This window comes from Dermochelys coriacea, chromosome 1 (genome assembly GCF_009764565.3).
Source record: "Dermochelys coriacea isolate rDerCor1 chromosome 1, rDerCor1.pri.v4, whole genome shotgun sequence".
Classification (NCBI taxonomy): Eukaryota; Metazoa; Chordata; order Testudines; family Dermochelyidae; genus Dermochelys; species Dermochelys coriacea.
Genome location: NC_050068.2, coordinates 324991300 through 325015294, shown reverse-complemented (window position 1 = coordinate 325015294; position 23995 = coordinate 324991300). Strand labels below are relative to the sequence as shown.

At 43.7% G+C, this 23995-nt stretch overlaps 1 protein-coding gene across 3 annotated transcripts in view; it reads left to right on the top strand.

The window, feature by feature from the left end:
• The window catches only part of ERGIC2 (ERGIC and golgi 2), a 47178-nt gene extending 42692 nt beyond the window's left edge, over positions 1 to 4486 (top strand). For all 3 annotated transcript variants that reach the window (XR_006275561.1, XR_006275562.1, XM_043496770.1), the window contains one exon: positions 1102 to 4486. Coding sequence is in view for 1 of the 3 variants with exons in the window: in XM_043496770.1 (XP_043352705.1) it covers positions 1102 to 1113 (12 nt within the window). In the remaining 2 variants the exon portion in view is untranslated. The remainder of the gene's footprint in view (positions 1 to 1101) is intronic.
• The last annotated feature ends 19509 nt before the right edge of the window (positions 4487 to 23995 follow it).

The following is a 23995-nucleotide window of genomic DNA, read 5'->3' as shown; positions in this document are numbered from 1 at the left end:
TTTAGTGCTTGTTTCCTTTTAAGGCTGTTGGGATGCTCGAGCTTTGCTTTTAGATGTGTTTGAATCATAGAATCATAGAATATCAGGGTTGGAAGGGACCCCAGAAGGTCATCTAGTCCAACCCCCTGCTCAAAGCAGGACCAAGTCCCAGTTAAATCATCCTAGCCAGGGCTTTGTCAAGCCTGACCTTAAAAACCTCTAAGGAAGGAGATTCTACCACCTCCCTAGGTAACGCATTCCAGTGTTTCACCACCCTCTTAGTGAAAAAGTTTTTCCTAATATCCAATCTAAACCTCCCCCATTGCAACTTGAGACCATTACTCCTCGTTCTGTCATCTGCATCTGTTTGACTTTCATTAAGATCACTTTATAACCTATTTGCTCTTGCAACCTCCTTGCCTTGAAAAGCTTAATCTGTCCCACCTCTTGGCTTCTTGTGCCATACCACATAAGCAATACTATGTACCAGCTACCCTTTCTGAGCCCCTCCTGGCTCTGGCTTGTTTCACTTCCTTATTATTCAGCCTGGTGGCTCGTTGCCCTTGTTGCAGCTAAATCGATACTAAGTCTCACCACTGCTACTACTTTGCTTTCTTCCTTTGCCTCTGTGGCTTCAAATACAGGGTTGGACTCGGAGGAGGCAAAGTGAAGGGAATAATTTGGGTGCATGGATAAGAGAGAAATTCTGCTTAAGACTCTTTCCTGAAGGAAACATTGGAGGGGCATGTACTGGGGTAGAATTTAGAAAATCATCTTGTGTAGAAGGCACTGGTGTGAAAATCATCTAAGCGAAACTACCTAATTTGTGAGTTTAGATGAGGGTACTTGGGTAGCCCCTTGTAATGTTGGCGCTCTCTTAGAGTGTGTGTGTGTGTGTGTATATATGTGTGGTGATGTGTGAAGCCTATCCAAGTGGAACTGCTTCTGCAGATGTGCTCAGTCACAACTGTGAGGCATTTCAATCTCAAGAGGTAATGTTCTCTCTTTGCTGTATCCCAGTGCAGGGTTCTCTTCGGATTTTCAGGCACTACCTTGACCATCTGACTCAAAACAACCAACACATCTCTACCTGGCTGTTAATTGTCTTTCTATCTCTTACAGCTATTTCTGTGATATAAACTCAGCTGTGATCCTCTCTGTGTACTACACCAACTCTGGAGGGGTAGTAGTTGTACTGGAGGACTGGACCAAACTCTCAAGTGTCCTGAAGTGGGGCTGAAAGCAAAGAGGAAAGCTTTGGGACTTAAATAAATAAATAAATAAAATAAAGCCTTATATGTTGTAAGAGGAAATAGGCAGTGGAAGTACAAAGCAAGGGGATGTAAAATTGAGCTGTCACACCCATGGCATTTAAGTTCCTTCTTAATAGTTTTTTAACGCAACCAAGCACTGTCGCTTCTTAAAACAAATTAGTTCTCAAATTTTTGTACTGGTGACCCCTTTCACATGGCAAGCCACCCCCCCCCATAAATTAAAAACACTTTTTAATATATTTAACACCATTGTAAATGCTGGAGGCAAAACGGGGTTTGGGGTGGAGGCTGACAGCTTGCAACCCCCTAGGTAATAACCTTGCAACCCCCTGAGGGGTCTGGACCCTCAGTTTGAGAACCCCTGTCTTAGAAGATATGAAATCAAAATTGTTTGTTTGATTGGGAGGGAAAGTGTCCAGGGAAAGGTTTGTCTCTGCCTTAAAGTACTCCACGGTGTGAAAATATTTGAGAACTGTACTATGTGCACCTGGTCTTGCCTTGGTAGTTTATTCCATATGTTGTTTTTTTTATGTAATGACCTTTCCTTCAAAATTCATTTAGTGCTGGCTCCTGCCCTGGTATTGGGGCCCTGGGAGTAGTTTTGTATTTTGACAAAACATCCTTGCACATATGTATTCTACACCCTGCACCCACCCTTAAGAACATTTTGTGCATTTTGAAGGAACTCCACTTGCCCCACAAGAAGTCTAGCATTATGGCACTTGGCCTTCGGCTTCAGCAGGGGTCAGTGGGGCTTCTGAGTTAGTCATTGATGCCATTTTGTTCAGCAGGACTGGTTAATCGCTCCTTCTCTTTTCAACCCTGTGGCTCAGTGCTCTGTGTCCATAGTATTCCCAGCTTCTGTTGGCCAAGGTGGAAGATTATTCTCTTTCAGTGAGGTCTTTTCTCACTCCTGTCAGGTGGTGTGTCTAATCTTAAATTCTTTGAGATGACTACAGTGAGTGGTCTTTGCTGTTTGAATACAAGAATCTGCTCTGTGCACAGCAATGGCTGGCAATGGAAGAATTGTTTTCTTAATCAAGGAGGGAGCTAACCCACAGCTTTGGCTCTGTGTACACCTTTTCTTTTTCACTGGCACCATTTCATTCCAGACTCAACACCTGAGGAGCATGTTAAGAATTGTGAGTGGTGTAGACCAGTGGTTCTCAACCTTTCCATTCTACTGTACCCCTTTCAGGAGTCTGATACGTCGTGTGTACCCCAAGTTTTACCTCACTTAAAAACTACTTGCTTACAAAATCAGACATAAAAATACAGAAGTGTCAGAGCACACAGTTACAGAAAAATTGCTTATTTCTCATTTTTACCATATAATTATAAAATAAATCAATTGGAATATAAATATCATACTTACATTTCAGTGTATAGTATCCAGAGCAGTATAAACAAGTCATTGTGTGAAATTTTAGTTTGTACTGACTTCACTAGTGCTTTTTATGTAGCCTGTTGTAAAACTAGGCAAATATCTAGATGGGTTGATGTATTCCCTGGAAGATCTCTGTGTACTGCCAGGGCTATGTGTACCTCTGGTTGAGAACCACTGGTTTGGAGGGCCACAGTAGGTTGACGTAAAGGGTAATTATGTAACACATTTGCTGTTGGTTTGTGTCAAACCTACTTGCACAGCAGCTCCAACACACAACCAATGCACTTCTGTGCTGAGAGCATTGGCCAGTGATCTGCAAGGCTGGGAGAATGGAACATGTTTCTAAGTGTCTGAATGAAAGTCTCAGGGTAAATAAAAATGTAATTGTACCAGCCTTATGCATTGACTGTCCATGGTTGAAAGTCTGCCAGGTGGGGTTATTTTATAGTGCAGCCACATCACTGCTCTATTATTTTTTGTATGTTATATAATGTATGAGGCAGTTTGAGATAGAGGAAGAAACTCCAGAAGTCTTATTCTCTGTTTGCTCATTGGAATGACTCTGATCTCTTTTCAGAGTAGCAGCCGTGTTAGTCTGTATCTGCAAAAAGAAAAGGAGGACTTGTGGCACCTTAGAGACTTAACAAATTTATTTGAGCATAAGCTTTCGTGAGCTACAGCTCACTTCACCGGATGAAGTGAGCTGTAACTCACAAAAGCTTATGCTCAAATAAATTTGTTAGTCTCTAAGGTGCCACAAGTCCTCCTTTTCTTTCTGTGATCTCTGATGCTGGGAAGAGGTATGGCTGAAATTCCCCACAGAGCTCCTGGCAAGTGGCAAATTGGTGGGGAGGGGTGTTTTTTTTTCCTTCTGCAGCCCTTTGGGGATCTTTGTTTGAGAGCATGAAATGGTGCAAATGGGTTAAGGTCCAAACTTTGTTTTCACATTTTTATTGATGGACCCTTTTTGTGAATAAGAGGGATTTTTTTCCCCATTCCACCATCCCCACCTTGTACTCACACATTCTCAATAACCAGTTGAATGATGTTTTGTATGACGACACTGCAGCATATTGCTGCATTTCCCAAGACACCTGCAACCTAATATTTGAATATTTTATGAGTTTATCAGAAAATTGCAGGCCATGTGCTTCATTACAGCCTTCTCGTTGACTTCCCACAGGAGGAAGAGAAGGATTGTGAGGAGAGAAGGAAGTAGCCCAGTCTAAGCCACAATATGAGCGTCGCTCTGATGATGCGCTCAATGATTTGGGACAAGTAACTCCCCCTCTTTGCCTCAGTTTCCCCATCTGTACAATGGGGATAATGATACTGACCTACCTCACAGGGCTGTTGTGAGGATTGATTAGATGTTTGTAAAGCACTTGGAAAGTGGAAGCACTACAAATGCTGTGGAATTGTTAGATTTTGGTGAAAGTTTGTGGCCAGGTATTTGTGTTCTCTTGTTCTCAGACATCTGGGCAGACTCTGATCTGGAGCTGCCATTTGCCTGGTGCTAGATGGGACTGGCAGTTACTGTCAACTTAATTTTCACACTTTTTTTTCAAATCTGCAAATGCAAAGGAAATGTACAATGACCATTCCCAGTTCCACGTTATTATCAGTATTATACACAAACAGTGCGCTGTGGAAATGTGCCCTCTTATCACACTTTCCAAAAACAGAAGCTGATAATATTTCTGTACCAGGATTTTAAGTCCATCATCTCCTTGGGTATTTCTGGCTAGAGTGACCTAGCCAGAAAACTGTGTTTTTGAAGTCATCACTCATATTGTAACAACATTTTTAGGGATTGGTCCAGGAAATAAAAGATTTGCAGGTGTGACAAGGTGTAAACAGTATTTATTTATTTCTAGACTATGAAATATCTCCATTTCTGACCAGAGTGTATTTGACTGGCTGTCAGCACTGTCAAACTCCTTCTGTAGATAAATTGCAAGGACTTCACAAGTCTGACTGGTTTTAATTCATTGGCTGAGCAAAGTGAGGTCCTACACTTGACTTGATGGCAATTCAATTTGTTTGTGTCTGTCTAATGCGATAACTGCTAACACTGAATCCAAACAACTCCAGAATTTCAGGGAATGTTCTAGGCTTCAAATTCACCTTATTTGTGGAAGATCAGGAAATAGGAAGGAGGACATGGTGGGTCTGGCACACAAAGCACCTGCCCTCTGGTTAGTAGACCCAGCACTTTCAGCCACCTCTGTAGTTGTCTATAGATCAAGGAATTGGTAGGTAGCTACTGTTAACACCTCATAATATAACAATACCCCCCTCTCAGCTCTGCTGATTCTCCTAATTACAGTTTTAAAATGTTGACACCTTGAAAGACTTCTTTCCCAGACAGAGAGACAAGAATTAAGAATGGTGGGAAGCACATGGATCCCCTGGTGTGTGGGGAAGTGGGAATGGGAGAATCTTTGTTTCCATCCCCCTATACCGAGTCCCTGCCATGGTGTGGAGAAGGGGAAGGTGGGAGGGACACACACATACAGCCCCTGACATGAGAGAGGGGATAGGGAGGGGCTTCCTGAAATAAAGGGAGATAGGAGGGTGATGCACAGGGAGCTTGTGGCGTGTGTGTGGAGGGATGCAGGAAGTCTCTGGTGTGTAATGTGCTCAGTCTACAGGCACAACGGAGTGTGCGTCCCCAGTATATAAATGCCAGTGTAAAATTGCAATAAGCACTCACCTGCTGCAAGCAGTGAATTAGGATAATGATTGCTTTTCTGGCTTTGTAAAAACCACTGTGCGTTTAGCACTGTGTAAATGTGTTCTCAGTGTTTCTCAGGTGATATAAATTGACTTTAGTGGACAGTGAAGGATTTACACCATATGAGGATCTGGTCTCTTATCTTTCACTCCCAGTCAGTTGAAATTAATCTTGGGATTTAATACAAATAATAGTTCAGTACTAATGCAAAATTATCTGCTAGCTGTTTTTAACAATAGAGGTATCATACTGGCTGCTAGTAAACTCAGAATCATCTACATTTAATCCAAAGCTGTATTTATTTTTCAGATGTGATTGGCAGACACAAACGACAAAGTTTAATTCATATTCATTTTACAAAGAAACCAAATCTGAGCTGAGTTGTAGGCATGTGTCTTAATAATGCTTGTTAGACTCAGTTCTCTACTGATTTAAAACAGCCTTATAGACAGTGGAAATAAGTGTCTCAAGTTTGTAATTTTAGAACAAGGATGCTGCAGATCTCGCAGGTGCAGGAGGTGATATACCGGTACGAGTACTCCTAATACTTTTCCTCCTGAGCAGAAAAAGGAAATGGTTCAGAAGTCACCAGATTTTCTCTACTGCAAAGGCTTGTATTCTCCACTTCTTCTGTAGTGTAGTTATACCTGGGGAGGAAAAAAAAGAGGGGAAAGTAATAAGCAGTGGATTGGTAATGCATGGACATTTAAATACAAAATCCACCTCTCAAGATGCAAAAATAACCCATCAAAATATCATTTACAGTTATATTTCACAATGTTACTATATGGAAAAATCTCAAACATTTGAAAGGCTCAGGATTAAAAAGAACAAAGAGAATATGTAATGTATGGTTGGAAAATCACAGGATCATTGTCAGTTAATGATAAAAACAGAACAACACCACTGGAGGTGTGGAGCCACATCTTGCCCCAGGCATTGATCCCTTCATGCTGGTGGCACAAAGAGGCTGGAAGAATTTTGCAAGGCCTTTATAAATATATTTGAATAAAACTTACTAACTTGGATATATTTTTGTGGTCACCAGCACATTTTGCCATCTGAACCTTGTTTTTACAGTTACTAATGTTAAATGCTACTTTCATAGGTGCTTGCTTGCATTCCCCCTTGCCTTTAAAGGTAAAGTCCACCAGAACTCAGAGTAGCAGCATTCAGAAACCAGTCGGAGAACACTTCAATCTCTCTGGTCACTCAATTACAGACCTGAGAGTGGCTATTCTTCAACAAAAAAAACTTCAAAACACTCCAAGGAGAGACTGCTGAATTGGAATTAATTTGCAAACTGGATACAATTAACTTTAGGCTTGAATAGAGACGGGGAGTGAATGGGGCATTACACAAAGTAAAACTATTCCCCCCTCTACCCCCACCCCCCACTGTTCCTCAGATGTTCTTGTCAACTGCTGGGAATGGTCCACCTTGATTATCGCTACTAAAGGCTTTCTCTCCCCCCGCTGGTAATATCTCATCTTAAGTGATCACTCTCCTTACATGTGTATGATAACACCCATTGTTTCATGTTCTCTGTGTATATAAATCTTCCCACTGTATTTTCCACTGAATGCATCTGATGAAGTGATCTGTGGCTCATGAAAGCTTATGCTCAAATAAATTTGTTAGTCTCCAAGGTGCCACAAGTACTCCTTTTCTCTTTCCACCAGAACTGAAGCTTTGTACTATACAAATACATTTGTAAAGACTTACCCTGAGACCTGCCTTTCCAGTCATGACTTACAAGTAAACCTGTTAAGTGGTATTTAATTTATTCCTAATGTATTCAACATATGCCATGTAGAAAGTGAGACACAAATTGGTTGTTTAAACAATGGGTCAGTTCTTTACGATATTTGCGATAGTGAAGATTCATTCCAGTATATAAGCTGTTTTTTGTGTCCCTCTTTTCCAATACTACTTCTGTACAAAGAAAAGGAGTACCGGTGGCACCTTAGAGACTAACAAATTTATTAGAGCATAAGCTTTCGTGAGCTACAGCTCACTTCATCGGATGCATTTGGTGGAAAAAACAGAGGAGAGATTTATATACACACACACAGAGAACATGAAACAATGGGTTTATCATACACACTGTAAGGAGAGTGATCACTTAAGATAAGCCATCACCAGCAGCAGGGGGGGGAAAGGAGGAAAACCTTTCATGGTGACAAGCAAGGTAGGCTAATTCCAGCAGTTAACAAGAATATCAGAGGAACAGTGGGGGGTGGGGTGGGAGGGAGAAATAACATGGGGAAATAGTTTTACTTTGTGTAATGACTCATCCATTCCCAGTCTCTATTCAAGCCTAAGTTAATTGCATCCAGTTTGCAAATTAATTCCAATTCAGCAGTCTCTCGTTGGAGTCTGTTTTTGAAGCTTTTTTGTTGAAGTATAGCCACTCTAAGATCTGTGATCGAGTGACCAGAGAGATTGAAGTGTTCTCCGACTGGTTTTTGAACGTTATAATTCTTTACGTCTGATTTATGTCCATTCATTCTTTTACGTAGAGACTGTCCAGTTTGGCCAATGTACATGGCAGAGGGGCATTGCTGGCACATGATGGCATATATCACATTGGTAGATGCGCAGGTGAACGAGCCTCTGATAGTGTGGCTGATGTGATTAGGCCCTATGATGGTATCCCCTGAATAGATATGTGGACAGAGTTGGCAATGGGCTTTGTTGCAAGGATAGGTTCCTGGGTTAGTGGTTCTGTTGTGTGGTGTGTGGTTGCTGGTGAGTATTTGCTTCAGATTGGGGGGCTGTCTGTAAGCAAGGACTGGTCTGTCTCCCAAGATCTGTGAGAGCGATGGCTCGTCCTTCAGGATAGGTTGTAGATCCTTGATGATGCGTTGGAGAGGTTTTAGTTGGGGGCTGAAGGTGATGGCTAGTGGCGTTCTGTTGTTTTCTTTGTTGGGCCTGTCCTGTAGTAGGTGACTTCTGGGTACTCTTCTGGCTCTGTCAATCTGTTTCTTCACTTCAGCAGGTGGGTATTGTAGTTGTAGGAATGCATGAGAGAGATCTTGTAGGTGTTTGTCTCTGTCTGAGGGGTTGGAGCAAATGCGGTTATATCGTAGCGCTTGGCTGTAGACAATGGATCGAGTGGTATGATCTGGATGAAAGCTAGAGGCATGTAGGTAGGAATAGCGGTCAGTAGGTTTCCGATATAGGGTGGTGTTTATGTGACCATCGCTTATTAGCACCGTAGTGTCCAGGAAGTGGATCTCTTGTGTGGACTGGTCCAGGCTGAGGTTGATGGTGGGATGGAAATTGTTGAAATCATGGTGGAATTCCTCAAGAGCTTCTTTTCCATGGGTCCAGATGATGAAGATGTCATCAATGTAGCGCAAGTAGAGTAGGGGCATTAGGGGACGAGAGCTGAGGAAGCGTTGTTCTAAGTCAGCCATAAAAATGTTGGCATACTGTGGGGCCATGCGGGTACCCATCGCAGTGCCGCTGATTTGAAGGTATACATTGTCACCAAATGTGAAATAGTTATGGGTCAGGACAAAGTCACAAAGTTCAGCCACCAGGTTAGCCGTGACAGTATCGGGGATACTGTTCCTGACGGCTTGTAGTCCATCTTTGTGTGGAATGTTGGTGTAGAGGGCTTCTACATCCATAGTGGCTAGGATGGTGTTTTTAGGAAGATCACCAATGGACTGTAGTTTCCTCAGGAAATCGGTGGTGTCTCGAAGATAGCACTCCCAGCTATCTTCGAGACACCACCGATTTCCTGAGGAAACTACAGTCCATTGGTGATCTTCCTAAAAACACCATCCTAGCCACTATGGATGTAGAAGCCCTCTACACCAACATTCCACACAAAGATGGACTACAAGCCGTCAGGAACAGTATCCCCGATACTGTCACGGCTAACCTGGTGGCTGAACTTTGTGACTTTGTCCTGACCCATAACTATTTCACATTTGGTGACAATGTATACCTTCAAATCAGCGGCACTGCGATGGGTACCCGCATGGCCCCACAGTATGCCAACATTTTTATGGCTGACTTAGAACAACGCTTCCTCAGCTCTCGTCCCCTAATGCCCCTACTCTACTTGCGCTACATTGATGACATCTTCATCATCTGGACCCATGGAAAAGAAGCTCTTGAGGAATTCCACCATGATTTCAACAATTTCCATCCCACCATCAACCTCAGCCTGGACCAGTCCACACAAGAGATCCACTTCCTGGACACTACGGTGCTAATAAGCGATGGTCACATAAACACCACCCTATATCGGAAACCTACTGACCGCTATTCCTACCTACATGCCTCTAGCTTTCATCCAGATCATACCACTCGATCCATTGTCTACAGCCAAGGGCTACGATATAACCGCATTTGCTCCAACCCCTCAGACAGAGACAAACACCTACAAGATCTCTCTCATGCATTCCTACAACTACAATACCCACCTGCTGAAGTGAAGAAACAGATTGACAGAGCCAGAAGAGTACCCAGAAGTCACCTACTACAGGACAGGCCCAACAAAGAAAACAACAGAACGCCACTAGCCATCACCTTCAGCCCCCAACTAAAACCTCTCCAACGCATCATCAAGGATCTACAACCTATCCTGAAGGACGAGCCATCGCTCTCACAGATCGTGGGAGACAGACCAGTCCTTGCTTACAGACAGCCCCCCAATCTGAAGCAAATACTCACCAGCAACCACACACCACACAACAGAACCACTAACCCAGGAACCTATCCTTGCAACAAAGCCCGTTGCCAACTCTGTCCACATATCTATTCAGGGGATACCATCATAGGGCCTAATCACATCAGCCACACTATCAGAGGCTCGTTCACCTGCGCATCTACCAATGTGATATATGCCATCATGTGCCAGCAATGCCCCTCTGCCATGTACATTGGCCAAACTGGACAGTCTCTACGTAAAAGAATGAATGGACACAAATCAGACGTCAAGAATTATAACGTTCAAAAACCAGTTGGAGAACACTTCGATCTCTCTAGTCACTCGATCACAGACCTAAGAGTGGCTATACTTCAACAAAAAAGCTTCAAAAACAGACTCCAACGAGAGACTGCTGAATTGGAATTAATTTGCAAACTGGATACAATTAACTTAGGCTTGAATAGAGACTGGGAATGGATGAGTCATTACACAAAGTAAAACTATTTCCCCATGGTATTTCTCCCTCCCACCCCACACCCCACTGTTCCTCTGATATTCCTGTTAACTGCTGGAAATAGCCTACCTTGCTTGTCACCATGAAAGGTTTTCCTCCTTTCCCCCCCCTGCTGCTGGTGATGGCTTATCTTAAGTGATCACTCTCCTTACAGTGTGTATGATAAACCCATTGTTTCATGTTCTCTGTGTGTGTGTATATAAATCTCTCCTCTGTTTTTTCCACCAAATGCATCCGATGAAGTGAGCTGTAGCTCACGAAAGCTTATGCTCTAATAAATTTGTTAGTCTCTAAGGTGCCACAAGTACTCCTTTTCTTTTTGCGAATACAAACTAACAGGGCTGCTACTCTGAAACCTGTACTTCTGTACAAGTGAGAAGAGGGCAAATCTGTTTTTTTAAAAATACCTACTTCATTTGAAAACAACTCCCAGAATAATGCATCTGATGAAGTGAGCTGTAGCTCACAAAAGCTTATGCTCAAATAAATTTTAGTCTCTAAGGTGCCACAAGTCCTCCTTTTCTTTTTTTCAGATACAGACTAACACAGCTGCTACTCTGAAACCTGTTACATAATAATGAATGTCTTTTTAGTACTTATGTCAGACCTTAAGCAACTGGATATGCAAAGGAGAATTTTCACTTTTTTTTTTTTAAAGGAAGTTAATAGCCCTTTACTTTGTGGAGGGAGATTTGAAAATGCAAATGATCATGAAGCCCATTGCTCAGGTTGAAAGAAACAAGTGGCTGGGTTCCACTTCTGCCCCAGGCATACAGGTGGTGAATTATAGAGCCCAGGCCTTGCCACATTAAGATGAATCAGTTCCAGTTGGAGTATATACCAAAGAGGCATGTCGCTCCTGCATTTCTCAGGCTAGCCCTGTGTATAGTTGCAGGACTATGGTGCATGAAACTGGCAACCACGTTCCAAAAGACACTGACCCCTTTCCCCCCCATTCAAAAATATCGGGGCTGGTTCTGCAAAGTAAGCCAGCCATGGGCTGGAAACACCTGACAGGAATTGCTTCTTTCCCTCCCCAAACATGTCACTAGTAGCAGAGTTCCATTATTACAGGAGAGGGCACCCTACTAACTATCATGCTGCTTGACCATGCCAGTGGTGCCAGCGCTCTCCTCGAGCTGTAGGTAGGGAAGGAACTGGATGTTGTGTTGGGCAGAGCATGGCTGAATGGCTGTGCCCTAACACCCAGGCTGTGCCTACAGTAAGTGAACTCAAACCAGCAATTCTTCACTGGTGCAGCTCCTTCCCGGGGAGCCGGTGATTACACAGACCCATGTCTGCAACCCCTGAATAGGGGTTGCAGTTTCTATTCCAGTCCAGGCCTATGGAAAGGCCTGTCACCTGCACGTGGGCAGGGTGGGTTGATTTCAACCCCCGACTCCCCGGCAGCAACTCTGTGCAAAGCCCACTCTCAGGCTTGGTGCAGGGTGGCTGCAGGGAAATTCCCTTTCTAAGTGGAGTTTCACTATAACAATTAACCATAAACAGGCTTTACTGTGCTATTGACACTGGGCATCATAGCTCAGTGTAACTTCTGTGTAAAAGTAACTATCTCTGTACAAGTCTAGCAGAATTTCATTATATTATATATTCTTGAGTCCTGTTTAAAACACAAACCACACTAGAATCTATAGATTATCATGTCCTATATGGTAATATTCCCTATTGTTTTTTAACCTTGTTTTTAAAGGTTGGGGTGTGGCTATAATGCTCCAGGCAGCCCTGGAGATCAAAAGCCCTTTGCTTAGCTACAGATCAGATTAAGCAGCTGCAGTGGCAACACTGGCTACCCACCCAATGCCCCTCAACAGGGGCATCCAAGTGTTTTACAGAGAATTGTTAATAGTGGTATCCCCATTTTAGAGAGACAGAAACTGAGACACAAAGGTGTTGAGGGCGTGTCTATGCTACAGTGTAAACCCAGAGTTCAAACACTGCCTCAAGCCTAACTCCCCCGCCTTCCATCGTCTCACAAATTGCACTAACTCAGGCCCTGGATCCACGACCCTACAGGGATAGAGGACCCAAGCCTGAGAGGTACTGAGAGGTGCATATAAATGGTTATTAGCTTATGTTAGTAGAGTCTTGAGATACCATTTTAAAAGAAAGGCCATCAGGAAAATTTGAATCTGTTATTTTTATATATGTTATGTACTTTGCTGCACCAATCTCTGCTTGCGACTGCGCTGAATCAGCACTGTTAAGCCCTCAGCCGTGCACATGTACAAGAGGCATGGATTTTTCTAGATCAGCAAATGTCTGGCTAATCTAAAATAACATCAAATATAAATATGATTGGATGAGAAACTACAATGTGACCAAACAAAATATTAAGTCAGTATTTATCAATTCAGTGGGCATGTGGTAAGGGTATTACTTTCTTGTAAAATACCATGATTTTGAGCACTGTATATTGCTCTGCCAAAGTGTTTAGGAATAATTTTAAATATATTTTTTTTAAATATTCTCTGATTTCCTCCCAGTGTTATCCTTACAAGGTCTCTGAGCTCTTTTTGTGCGTGTTTCTTTTCACCGTTTAAGTTAAGTAAAGAAAACATGACTCAGCTATTCTGGTCGCCTGGTGAACTGCATAAGCAATACACACAAACAGAAGAATGTCCTTAAAGTTCTACATCCACTTACATACTTACTGGCTTGGAATGTTACAGCAAGAGCCATCAAATTATTGCTGTTTTCTGGGTGGGACTGTTAGGGGGTTGGAGTCCATTCTCCCATGCTAAGAAAGCCCTAATTTATCCCACAGGCCCCAATTCTGTAAAGAGAACCATATGAGATTGCACCTGTGTGGAGCTCCCATTGGAGTCAGTGGGAATGACTGTGCTAAATAAACTTGTAGTCAGTGGGGAGGCTAGGCAGAAGCCGGGATCTACCCATACAGCAATCTTTGAGGGATTGAGGCCTTAGTGGTCAATGCACTATGTGGAAATAACCCTTACAGTGTCAAAACACTGCACAAGGGGTTTAGGCATATGATTTCCAGAGATTTTAATGGAGTTCCCCTGCCTAAAATGCCATCCAACAACTTGAGCATGGAGAGGAAGTCTGTCTCCTTAGCTATCTGTGCCCTTGAATGAAAAAGTTAAATGAATGCATAATGTCCTGTTTTACACTCTAAGCCCAGGTCTACACTATGAGTTTAGGTCGGATTTAGCAGCGTTAGAGCGGTTTAGCCCTGTACCCGTCCACACTACAAAGCCATTTTTCCGACTTTAAAACCAGTTTCTGTACTCCTCCCTGACGAGTGGATTAACACTGAAATCAACCTTGCTGGGTCCAATTTGGGGTAGTGTGGATGCAATTTGATGGTATTGGCCTCCGGGAGCTATCCCAGAGTGCTCCATTGTGACCGCTCTGGACAGCACTCTCAACTCAGATGCACTGGCCGTGAACTTTTGAATTTCATTTCCTGTTTGGCCAGTGTGGCAAGCTGATCAGCACAGATGACCATGCAGAGCTCATCAGCACAGGTGACCATGCAGGCCCAGAATTGCAAAAGAGCTCCAGCATGGACTGAATGGGAGATACTAGATCTGATCGCTGTATGGGGAGACCAATCCGTGCTATCAGAACTCTATTCGAAAAGACGAAATGCCAAAATATTTGAAAAAATCTCCAAGGGCATGAAGGACAGAGGCTATAACAGGGACCCACAGCAGTGCCGCGTGACACTTATGGAGCTCAGGCAAGCCAACCAAGGAACCAGAGAGGCAAACGGCCGCTCTGGGTCAGAGCCCCAGACATTTCGCTTCTATGATGAGCTGCATGCCATTCTAGAGGGTGCCCCTACAACTACCCCAGTCCTGTGCATGAACTCCATCAATGGACTCTCACGCAACAGGGATGCAGATTTTGGGGACAAGGAAGATGAGGAAGAGGTTGAAGCACACCAAGCAAGCGGAGAAACCATTTTCCCCCACAGCCAGGAACTGTTTCTCACCCTGGATCTAGTACCCTCCAACCCACCGAAGGGGGGCTCCCGGACTTAGAAGGTGGAGAAGGGACCTCCGGTGACTGTACCTTTGTAAACATAATACATGGTTTAAAAGCGAACGTGCTTAATAATTAATTTGCCCTGAAGACTTGGGATGCATTCGTGGCCAGTACAGCTACTGGAAAAGTCTGTTAACGTGTATGGGGATGGAGCGGAAATCCTCCAGGGACATCTCAATGAAGCTCTCCTGGAGGTACTCCCAAAGCCCTTGCAAAAGGTTTCTGGGGAGGGCAGCCTTATTCCGTCCTCCATGGTAGGACACTTTACCACGGCAGGCCAGCAGCACATAGTCTGGAATCATTGCATAACAAAGCATGGCAGCATATGGTCCTGGTGTTTGCTGGCATTCATGGAACATCCGTTCTTTATCTCTCTGTGTTACCCTCAGGAGAGTGATATCATTCATGGTCACCTGGTTGAAATAGGGGAATTTTATTAAGGGGACATTCAGAGGTGGCCATTCCTGCTTGCTTGTTTGCCTGTGGCTGAAAAGAAATCATCCCCGCTGTTAGCCACGCGGTGTGGGGAGGGGTGAAGCGATCATCCCAGAGAATTGTGTGTGTGTGGGGCTGGGGGGGGGGGTTTAGTTGGGTTTGTGCTGCACATTAACCCGAAAATCGCAGTCCCTCCTTTTAAATAACCAACCCTTTTTAAAGGGCCAACCCCCTGGGTTCTTGGTATGTGAAATGAGGATGCTGCTGTTTGAAACCATTCCCACATGTCAGGAAGGTTAAAGAAGCCAAAAGACTGTGGCTTACCATGGCTGCCTGCAAGCCGAATTCTGTTGCCCGCCGGCCCTGCATGTGTGATCCTCACACCATACCTGTAGGCCCACGATAGAAGAGGCAAAATGCGACCTTGTAAAGAAAGCGCACGTGCTATGTAATGTTAACAGCTTGGTTCACTGTGAAAGAGTCTACCCATTGTTCTCTAAAATGTCCCTTTTTAAAGACTAATCTCCCTTTTTTCCTCCCGCAGCTGCAAATGTTTCATCGCTCCATGCATCATCTCCATCCCAGAGGCTATCAAAGATTAGAAGCCGAAAAAAAATGCACTCACAATGAAATGTTCTCTGAGCTCATGCAGGCCTCCCACGCTGAAAGAGCCCAGCACAGTGCATTGAGGGAGACAATGTCAGAGTCCAGGAAATCACAAAATGAACACGAGGACAGGAGGGACGAGTGAGAGGAAAGGAGGGACAAGTGAGAGGAGAGGTGGCGTCAGCGTGATGAGAGGAGGCAGGATGCAATACTGAGGCTACTGGAGGATCAAACCGATATGCTCCAGCATATGGTTGAGGTGCAGGAAAGGCAGCATGAGCACAGACCGCCGCTGCAGCCCCTGTGTAACCAACCGCCCTCCTCCCCAAGTTCCATAGCCACCTCACCCAGGAGATCAAAAACGCGGTGAGGGGGCACCCAACCACTCCACCCCAGAGGACTGCCCAAGCAACAGAAAGCTGGCATTCAGTAAGTTTTGAAGCACAGTGTGGCCTTCTCCTTCCGTCCTCCTCTCCTCCACCACCCAACCCGGTGCTTCCCTCATCCCTCACCCCTCCCAGGCTACCTTGGCAGTTATTCCCCCATTTGTGTGGTGAATTAATAAAGAACGCATGAATTTGAAACAATGACTTTATTGCCTCTGGAAGCGGTGATCAAAGGGGGGAGGAGAGGACGATTGGCTTACAGGGAAGTACAGTGAACCAAGGGGGCAGGTTTTCATCAAACAGAATTTTCACACCGTAGCCTGGCCAGTCATGAAACTGGTTTTCAAAGCTTCTCTGATGCGCAGCACGCCCTGCTGTGCTCTTCTAACCACTCTGGTGTCTGGCTGCATGTAATCAGCAGCCAGGCGATTTGCCTCAACCTCCCACTCTGTCATAAATGTCTCCCCCTTACTCTCACAGATATTATGGAGCACACAGCAAGCAGTAATAACGATGGGAATATTGGTTTCACTGAGGTCTAACCGAGTCAGTAAACTGCACCAGTGCACTTTTAAATGTCCAAATGCACATTCTACCACCATCCTGCACTTGTTCAACCTATAGTTGAACAGCTCCTGACTACTGTCCAGGTTGCCTTGGTATGACCTCATGAGCCATGGCATTAAGGGGTAGGCTGGGTCCCCAATGATAATTATAAGCAGTTCAACATCCCCAATGGTTATTTTCTGGTCTGGAAAGTAAGTCCCTTGCAGCTGTTCCCACAGACCAGAGTTCCTGAAGATGCGAGCATCATGTACCTTTCCCGGCCATCCCACGCTGATGATGGTGAAACGTCCCTTGTGATCCACCAGTGCTGCCAAGGTGGTCCGGTACCAAGATAGGGATATGCGTTCCGTCTATCGCCCCACCACAGTTAGGGAATCCCATTGCAGCAAAGCCATCCACTATGACCTGCACATTTCCCAGAGTCACTACCCTTGATAGCAGCAGGTCAGTGATCGCGTTGGCTGATTGCATCACAGCAGCCCCCACAGTAGATTTGCCCACTCCAAATTGATTCCTGACTGACCAGTAGCTGTCTGGCGTTGCAAGCTTCCACAGGGCTGTCGCCACCTGCTTCTCAACTGTGAGGGCTGCTCTCATCTTGGTGTTCTGGCGCTTCAGGGCAGGGGAAAGCAAGTTCTATGAAAGTGCCCTTACTCATACGAAAGTTTCGCAGCCATTGGGAATCGTGCCAGACCTGCAACACTATGCGGTCCCACCAGTCTGTGCTTGTTTCCCGGGCCCAGAATCAGCATAAGCCTGCCCCATTGCCACCAGGATGGCCAAATTGCCGGGGTCTGTACTTTGAGAGAAGTCTGTGTCTATGTCCTCATCGCTCTCCTCACTGCGCTGCCGTCACCTACTTGCCTGCTTTTGGTTCTGGTTCTGCATATACTGCTGAATAATGCATATAGTGTTTAGAGCAGTCACAACTGCCGCAGTGATCTGAGTGGGCTCCATGCTTGCCGTGGTATGGCGTGAGCAGGAGAGCAGAGTGGCAGCGGAAGCAGCTGGTGGATGACGATGCTGACAGCAATATGGTGCCCGCATGGAAAAAGGCACGAAACGATTGTCGGCTGTTGCTTTCACGGAGGGAGGAGCAAGAGGTGGGCTGGTAGCAGACAGTGCTGCTGGCTGGGAGAGCAGCCTGAGGCAGAATGGCCCCCTCAAGGATTGAAGTCTCAACCCTGGGTTTAGCAGGCAAATGCTCAAACCACTGAGCTATCCCTCTGCCAATATTTCAGGCAGGACTGAATCTCCATTAGACAAAACTTAAAGAAGAGAATGACCTGAGTCACCCCCATTTATGTGCAGGTGCCCCTGATAGACCTCACTGAGATCTGCCAGGTGCCCCGACCGACCTGAGCGAGGCCAGCCAAGAGCACCCAGGGGACGACGAGAACGGCTACTAGTTGTACTGCACTATCTGCTGCCACAAGGCAATGAGCTGCTGCTATGTAGCAATGCAGTACCACGTCTGCCAGCACCCCGGGGACGTATGGTGACGGTGAGCTGAGCTGGCTCCATGCTTGCCGTGGTAAGGCGTCTGCACGGGTAACCCAGGAAAAAAGGTGTGAAACGATTGTCTGCTGTTGCTTTCATGGAGGGGGGCCTGACAACATGTATCCAGAACCACCCGTGACAATGTTTTTTGCCCCATCAGGCATTGGGATCTCAACCCAGAATTCCAATGGGCGGCAGAGACTGTGGGAACTGTGGGATAGTTACCTACAGTGCAACGCTCCGGAAGTTGACGCTAGCCTCGGTACTGTGGACGCACTCTGATGACTTAATGGTCTTAATGGTTTTAAGTGGGGACACACACAATCGACTGTATAAAATTGTTCTCTAAAAATTTGACTTCTATACATTCAACCGAATTTCATAGTGTAGACATACATACCCAGTATATATGTGTGTGCGCACTTCATAAGAGACCTATTTAGCACAGAGCTTAGATTCCAAAAGTTTTGAGTTGTACAGAGGTGGACATTACAGTGGGTCAGGCAATCGCTGTTCCTATTCCCTCCCTGCATGACAAACTTTGTTTTTTCACTGAAAAACTAAATGTTTCAGGATTTTTGTGGGGAGAGGGAAGCAAATATTGTAGTTGAAAGTGAAATTTCTCTCTCTCTCATACACTCTTGAAGAAACCTCTCACTCACTCTCATTCATGTATGTTTGGTAAAATCTCACCTTTTTCATCCCCAAAAAAGTCAATCAGCTCTCATAGCCATCATAGGGCTGTGCTTGTCCCTTTGTAATTCAATTAAAGCATTTGGAAAGAAGCATGCAATCCATCTCATAGTCTCTGTTATTATGGCAACATTTCCCTGGTTCTCACAAAGAAACATGTTCAGCATTTAAATAATGTTAGTGGTGTTGAATTTTAGCAGGCTGCTATATTTTCAATAGTAGTTACATTCTTCTTTATTATTAACATCATTACTGTTTAATTATTTTTGGGCACCCATAAGTCTGTTAAGTTTTCTAATCAACATCTGGCTGGTTTTTTCCAATCAAGTTGACAATTTCCCATTTCAATCTCTAAACCACATTGCATTCTTGGCTTAGCAAATATTAAAAAATTGGACACATACCACAAGAAGAAAATTCACAGCGGGAATCATCAGGTTTGTGTTTTACCAGCCTCTCTCCTGCTTTCCAGGAGGGTGGGGTAGGACAGGTCAGAGATGAACATAAAACAGTATTGGACTCATTGCAGATACAGTTATAACAGCTTGTAGTCCATGTGTCTCCTGAATGGGGGTTAAAAACAGAAACAGACTTAGACACCTAGTCAGTTACAACTCGAGGAATTTTTTGCAATCCAGAAAATACCTGAATACTCTGATTTTTCTCTCCTATTGAGCTGTAGCAAACTGTTTAAAAATGAATGCATTGAAGTAATTGGCAAAACTCCCATTGACTTCAACAGGGTCACAATTTCATCTAGGAGTTTTACCTGAAAAAAGACTGACATCAGTCACTCTGCCAGTAACCGAGATCTACTCACCTATTCCCGAACCTCTAACTACAGCCCAGTGTCTTCTCTTATTGCCTGTTTTCTTACTTGAATAAATCTTAATCATATACAAAAGAAACTGTCCTCATAATAATATATCACGGTCCAGATTCTGCTGTCAGCCAAACATCTGTATTGGCGCTGGACAGGTGTAACTAGAAGCAGAATCTGGCTCTGATGATTGTTTATTGTAGCATACATACCACAGGTTGCCATTCATCTGAATCCTTCTGCTTGGCTTCAGAACCTCATCATTTACGTAACCATCATGTTGATCACGCTCAATACTGATACCTTCACTATTTTAATTCCACCAAAATTTCAACGATTTCTACCCTACCATCAGCCTCAGCCTGGAGTGGTCCACACAAGAGGTCCACTTCCTAGACACTACAGTGCTAATAAGCGATGGTCACATAAACACCACCCTATACCGGAAACCTACTGACCGCTATACTTACTTACATGCCTCCAGCTTTCATCCAGACCACATCACACGATCCATTGTCTACAGCCAAGCTCTAAGATACAACTGCATTTGCTCCAATCCCTCAGAGACAAACACCTACAGAATCTCTATCAAGCATTCTTAAAACTGCAATACCCACCTGGTGAAGTGAAGAAACAGGCTGACTGAGCCAGAAGAGTACCGAGAAGTCACCTACTACCAGACAGGCCCAACAAAGAAAGCAACAGAACACCACTAGCCATCACCTACAGCCCTCAACTAAAACCTCTCCAGCACATCATCTAGGATCTACAACCTATCCTGAAGGACAATCCCTCACTCTCACAGACCTTGGGAGATAGGCCAATCCTCGCTTACAGACAGCCGCTCAACCTGAAGCAAATACTCACCAGCATCTACACACCACAAAACAAAAACACCAACCCAAGAACCAAACCCTGAAACAAAGCCCGTTGCCAACTCTGTCCACATAGCTATTCAAGGGACACCATCAAAGGATCTAACCACATCAGCCACACCATCAAGGACTCATTCACCTGCACATCTACCAATGTGATATATGCCATCATGTGCAAGCAATGCTCCTCTGCCATGTACATTGGTCAAACCGGACAGTCTCTATGCAAAAGAATAAATGGACACAAATCTGACATCAGGAATCATAACATTCAAAAACCAATAGGAGAACACTTCAATCTCTCTGACCACTCAATAACAGACCTAAAAGTGGCAATTCTTCAACAAAAAAAACTTCAAAAAGACTCCAACTTGAAGCTGCAGAACTGGAATTAATTTGCAAACTGGATACCATCAGATTAGGCCTGAATAGAGACTGGGAATGGTTGGGTCATTACAAAACCTAAACTTAATTTCCCCAATACTAATTTCTCCCTACTGTTACTCACACCTTCTTGTCAACTGTCTGAATGAGCCACTCTCTTACCACTTCAAAAGTCATTTTTCCTTCCTTGGTATCCTGCTGTTAATTGATTTATCTTGTTAGACTGACCTCACACTTGGTAAAGCAACCCCCATCCTTTCATGTATTTATACCTGCTCCTGTATTTTCACTCCATGCATCTGATTAAGTGGGTTAGTCTCTAAGGTGCCACAAGGACTCCTTGTTATTTTAATATAGTCTTTCAAGGCAACCACTCCATCAACTCAGCTATCTTCTACATCACAGCTCGTATCCCTCTCTGATAAAGAGTAGCAAGAGCTGTTGCAGGCTTTCACATTGTACTCGAAGACCTGACCCCTTTTACAAGTCTGCTCTGTTAAGCAGTAACAATGAGCAATAGTTTCTCTTTCAAATAAATGTTATTGATCAGATGTTTCATTTGGCTCGTTCCCTGCATCAGGGTATAATGCAGATTATCTATGAGAAATTATAAATGTTGGGCTTTTAAAATATTGTTTTAGCAAAAAAAATTTGAAGATTAATATTTATGTATATAATATTTACAGTGGTTTAATCAGAGCATAAGAAAGATGAAGAACTTGCATGAGAAAATAAAAGCAAAGCAATGTAGACAAGTAAAAGCAGCGCCTGCATTCACAAATTCCCCAGACAGCTGGTTAGATATTGGTCAGAAATGCTACATATTATGCACTCTCCATGTCTCCTGGAATTGTTGTAAAGAAATTCTGCACTTCTTCACAGTGCCAAAAATACAACTAAAATTGCCCATTTTATTTCCCTTACATCCCCACGAATCCTAACAATGCCCTGTGCAAGCCTAATGGTGTCCACTAAAATCTATATAAAGATTAGACAAACCCTTGTTTTAAAATAGCATGTAAATCTGAGAAAAGAGATACTATGAGACAACACTGTTCAGGCTACAATCAGCAAATTTAAGAGAATTATTGCCAAGTCCTACTCAGCTTAACTCATGGGGGAAGTCAATGGGACACTCTTGTGTAGTGACTGCAGGACTGGAACCATAAGCAAAAACACTTCTGGGACAGATTGTAATCCCCATCCAGATCTGCATTCGGAGGGTCTTCAATATAAGGGTCTCCTCTCTTCCATGTGGAACAGGGGCTCAGGTGCTTCTGTGAGGATCAGTGAGCCGAGCACAGTTTTCTTTTACAAATATTTCTGTAATAAATAATATGAATACAGAAATATGACATTTGTTTCTGTTTGAGGGTCTTCAACTGAAGTGTTGTTGGGCTGATAAACTAGTTCTGGGGAAACAAATCAGTAATGGAGATGAATATTTTATGATGATGGCATTGTAGAGATTTTTTTTTAAATTGAAGATACATGCCTCATTTATCTAGCTAGTAGTTAGTAAAATCCAAAACAGACACATGTGTTAGTTAAAAACAAACATCACTATTGAACAGGGTGGGAAGTTTATACAACATCATTCTGAGTATAGCCATTAACAGCAGAAGGTGGTCTATTTTTTGAGATATTCACAGATTGACAGAGCCAGAAGAGTACCCAGAAGTTACCTGCTACGGGACAGGCTCAACAAAGAAAATAACAGAATGCCAGTAGCTATCAGCCCCCAACTAAAACATCACCAGTGAATCATCAAGGATCTACAACCTATCCTGAAGGACGACCCATCACTCTCACAGATCTCGGGAGACAGGCCATTCCTTGCTTACAGACAGCCCCCCAACCTGAAACAAATACTCACCAGCAACCACACACACCACACAACAGAACCACTAATCCAGGAACCTATCCTTGCAACAAAGCCCATTGCCAACTGTGTTCACATATCTATTCAGGGGACACCAACATAGGACCTAATCACATCAGCCACACTATCAGATGCTCGTTCACCTGCGCATCTACCAATGTGATATATGCCATCATGTGCCAGCAATGCCCCTCTGCCATGTACATTGGCCAAACTGGACAGTCTCTATGTAAAAGAATAAATGGACACAAATCAGACGTCAAGAATTATAACATTCAAAAACCAGTCGGAGAACACATCAATCTCTTTGGTCACTCGATTACAGACTAAAAGTGGCAATTCTTCAACAAAAAATTTAAAAAATAGACTCCAATGAGAGACTGCTGAATTAGAATTAATTTGCAAACTGGATACAATTAACTTAGGCTTGAATAAAGACTGGGAGTGGATGTGTCATTACACAAAGTAAAACTATTTCCCCATGTTTATTCTCCCCCCGCCCCATACACTGTTCCTCAGATGTTCTTGTCAACTGCTGGAAATGGCCCACCTTGATTATCACTACAAAAGGTTTTTTCCCCCCACTCTCCTGTTGGTAATAGCTCACCTTACCTGATCACTCTTGTTACAGTGTGTATGGTAACACCCATTGTTTCATGTTCTCTGTGTATATAAATCATCTCCCCACTGTATCTTCCACTGAATGCATCCGATGAAGTGAGCTGTAGCTCACGAAAGCTTATGCTCCAATAAATTTGTTAGTCTCTAAGGTGCCACAAGTCCTCCTTTTCTTTTTGCAGATACAGACTAACACAGCTGCTACTCTGAAACTCGCAGAGAAGTCAATCATCTAGTAGTTGCCTTACTGGCCAGCAGGTGATGATGTTGTTCCATGACAATGTTGAAAGTACATTTCCTCCCTGTAAGAAAGAAGGGGTTTAAAAAAAGAAGTTTGGAAATCAGTCTGTCAGTATTTTAGCTCTTTTATTAAATGATTTGAAACTCATTAAACCATAAAATCTATACCACATGCCCCAAATTCCGTTAAAATATATATTTTTCATTTACATTGGATGCCATGGATCATCAAGTATATAATATTGCTACATTGTTATATGAGCGCTCAATGATCCTGATCAGGATCACTACTACACATGTGTACGTCAGTCTCTCTTTCTCTCTCACACACACACACGCAAACACACACACACACACACACACACACACACACCCCTTTTTATCTATTTTTCAGTTA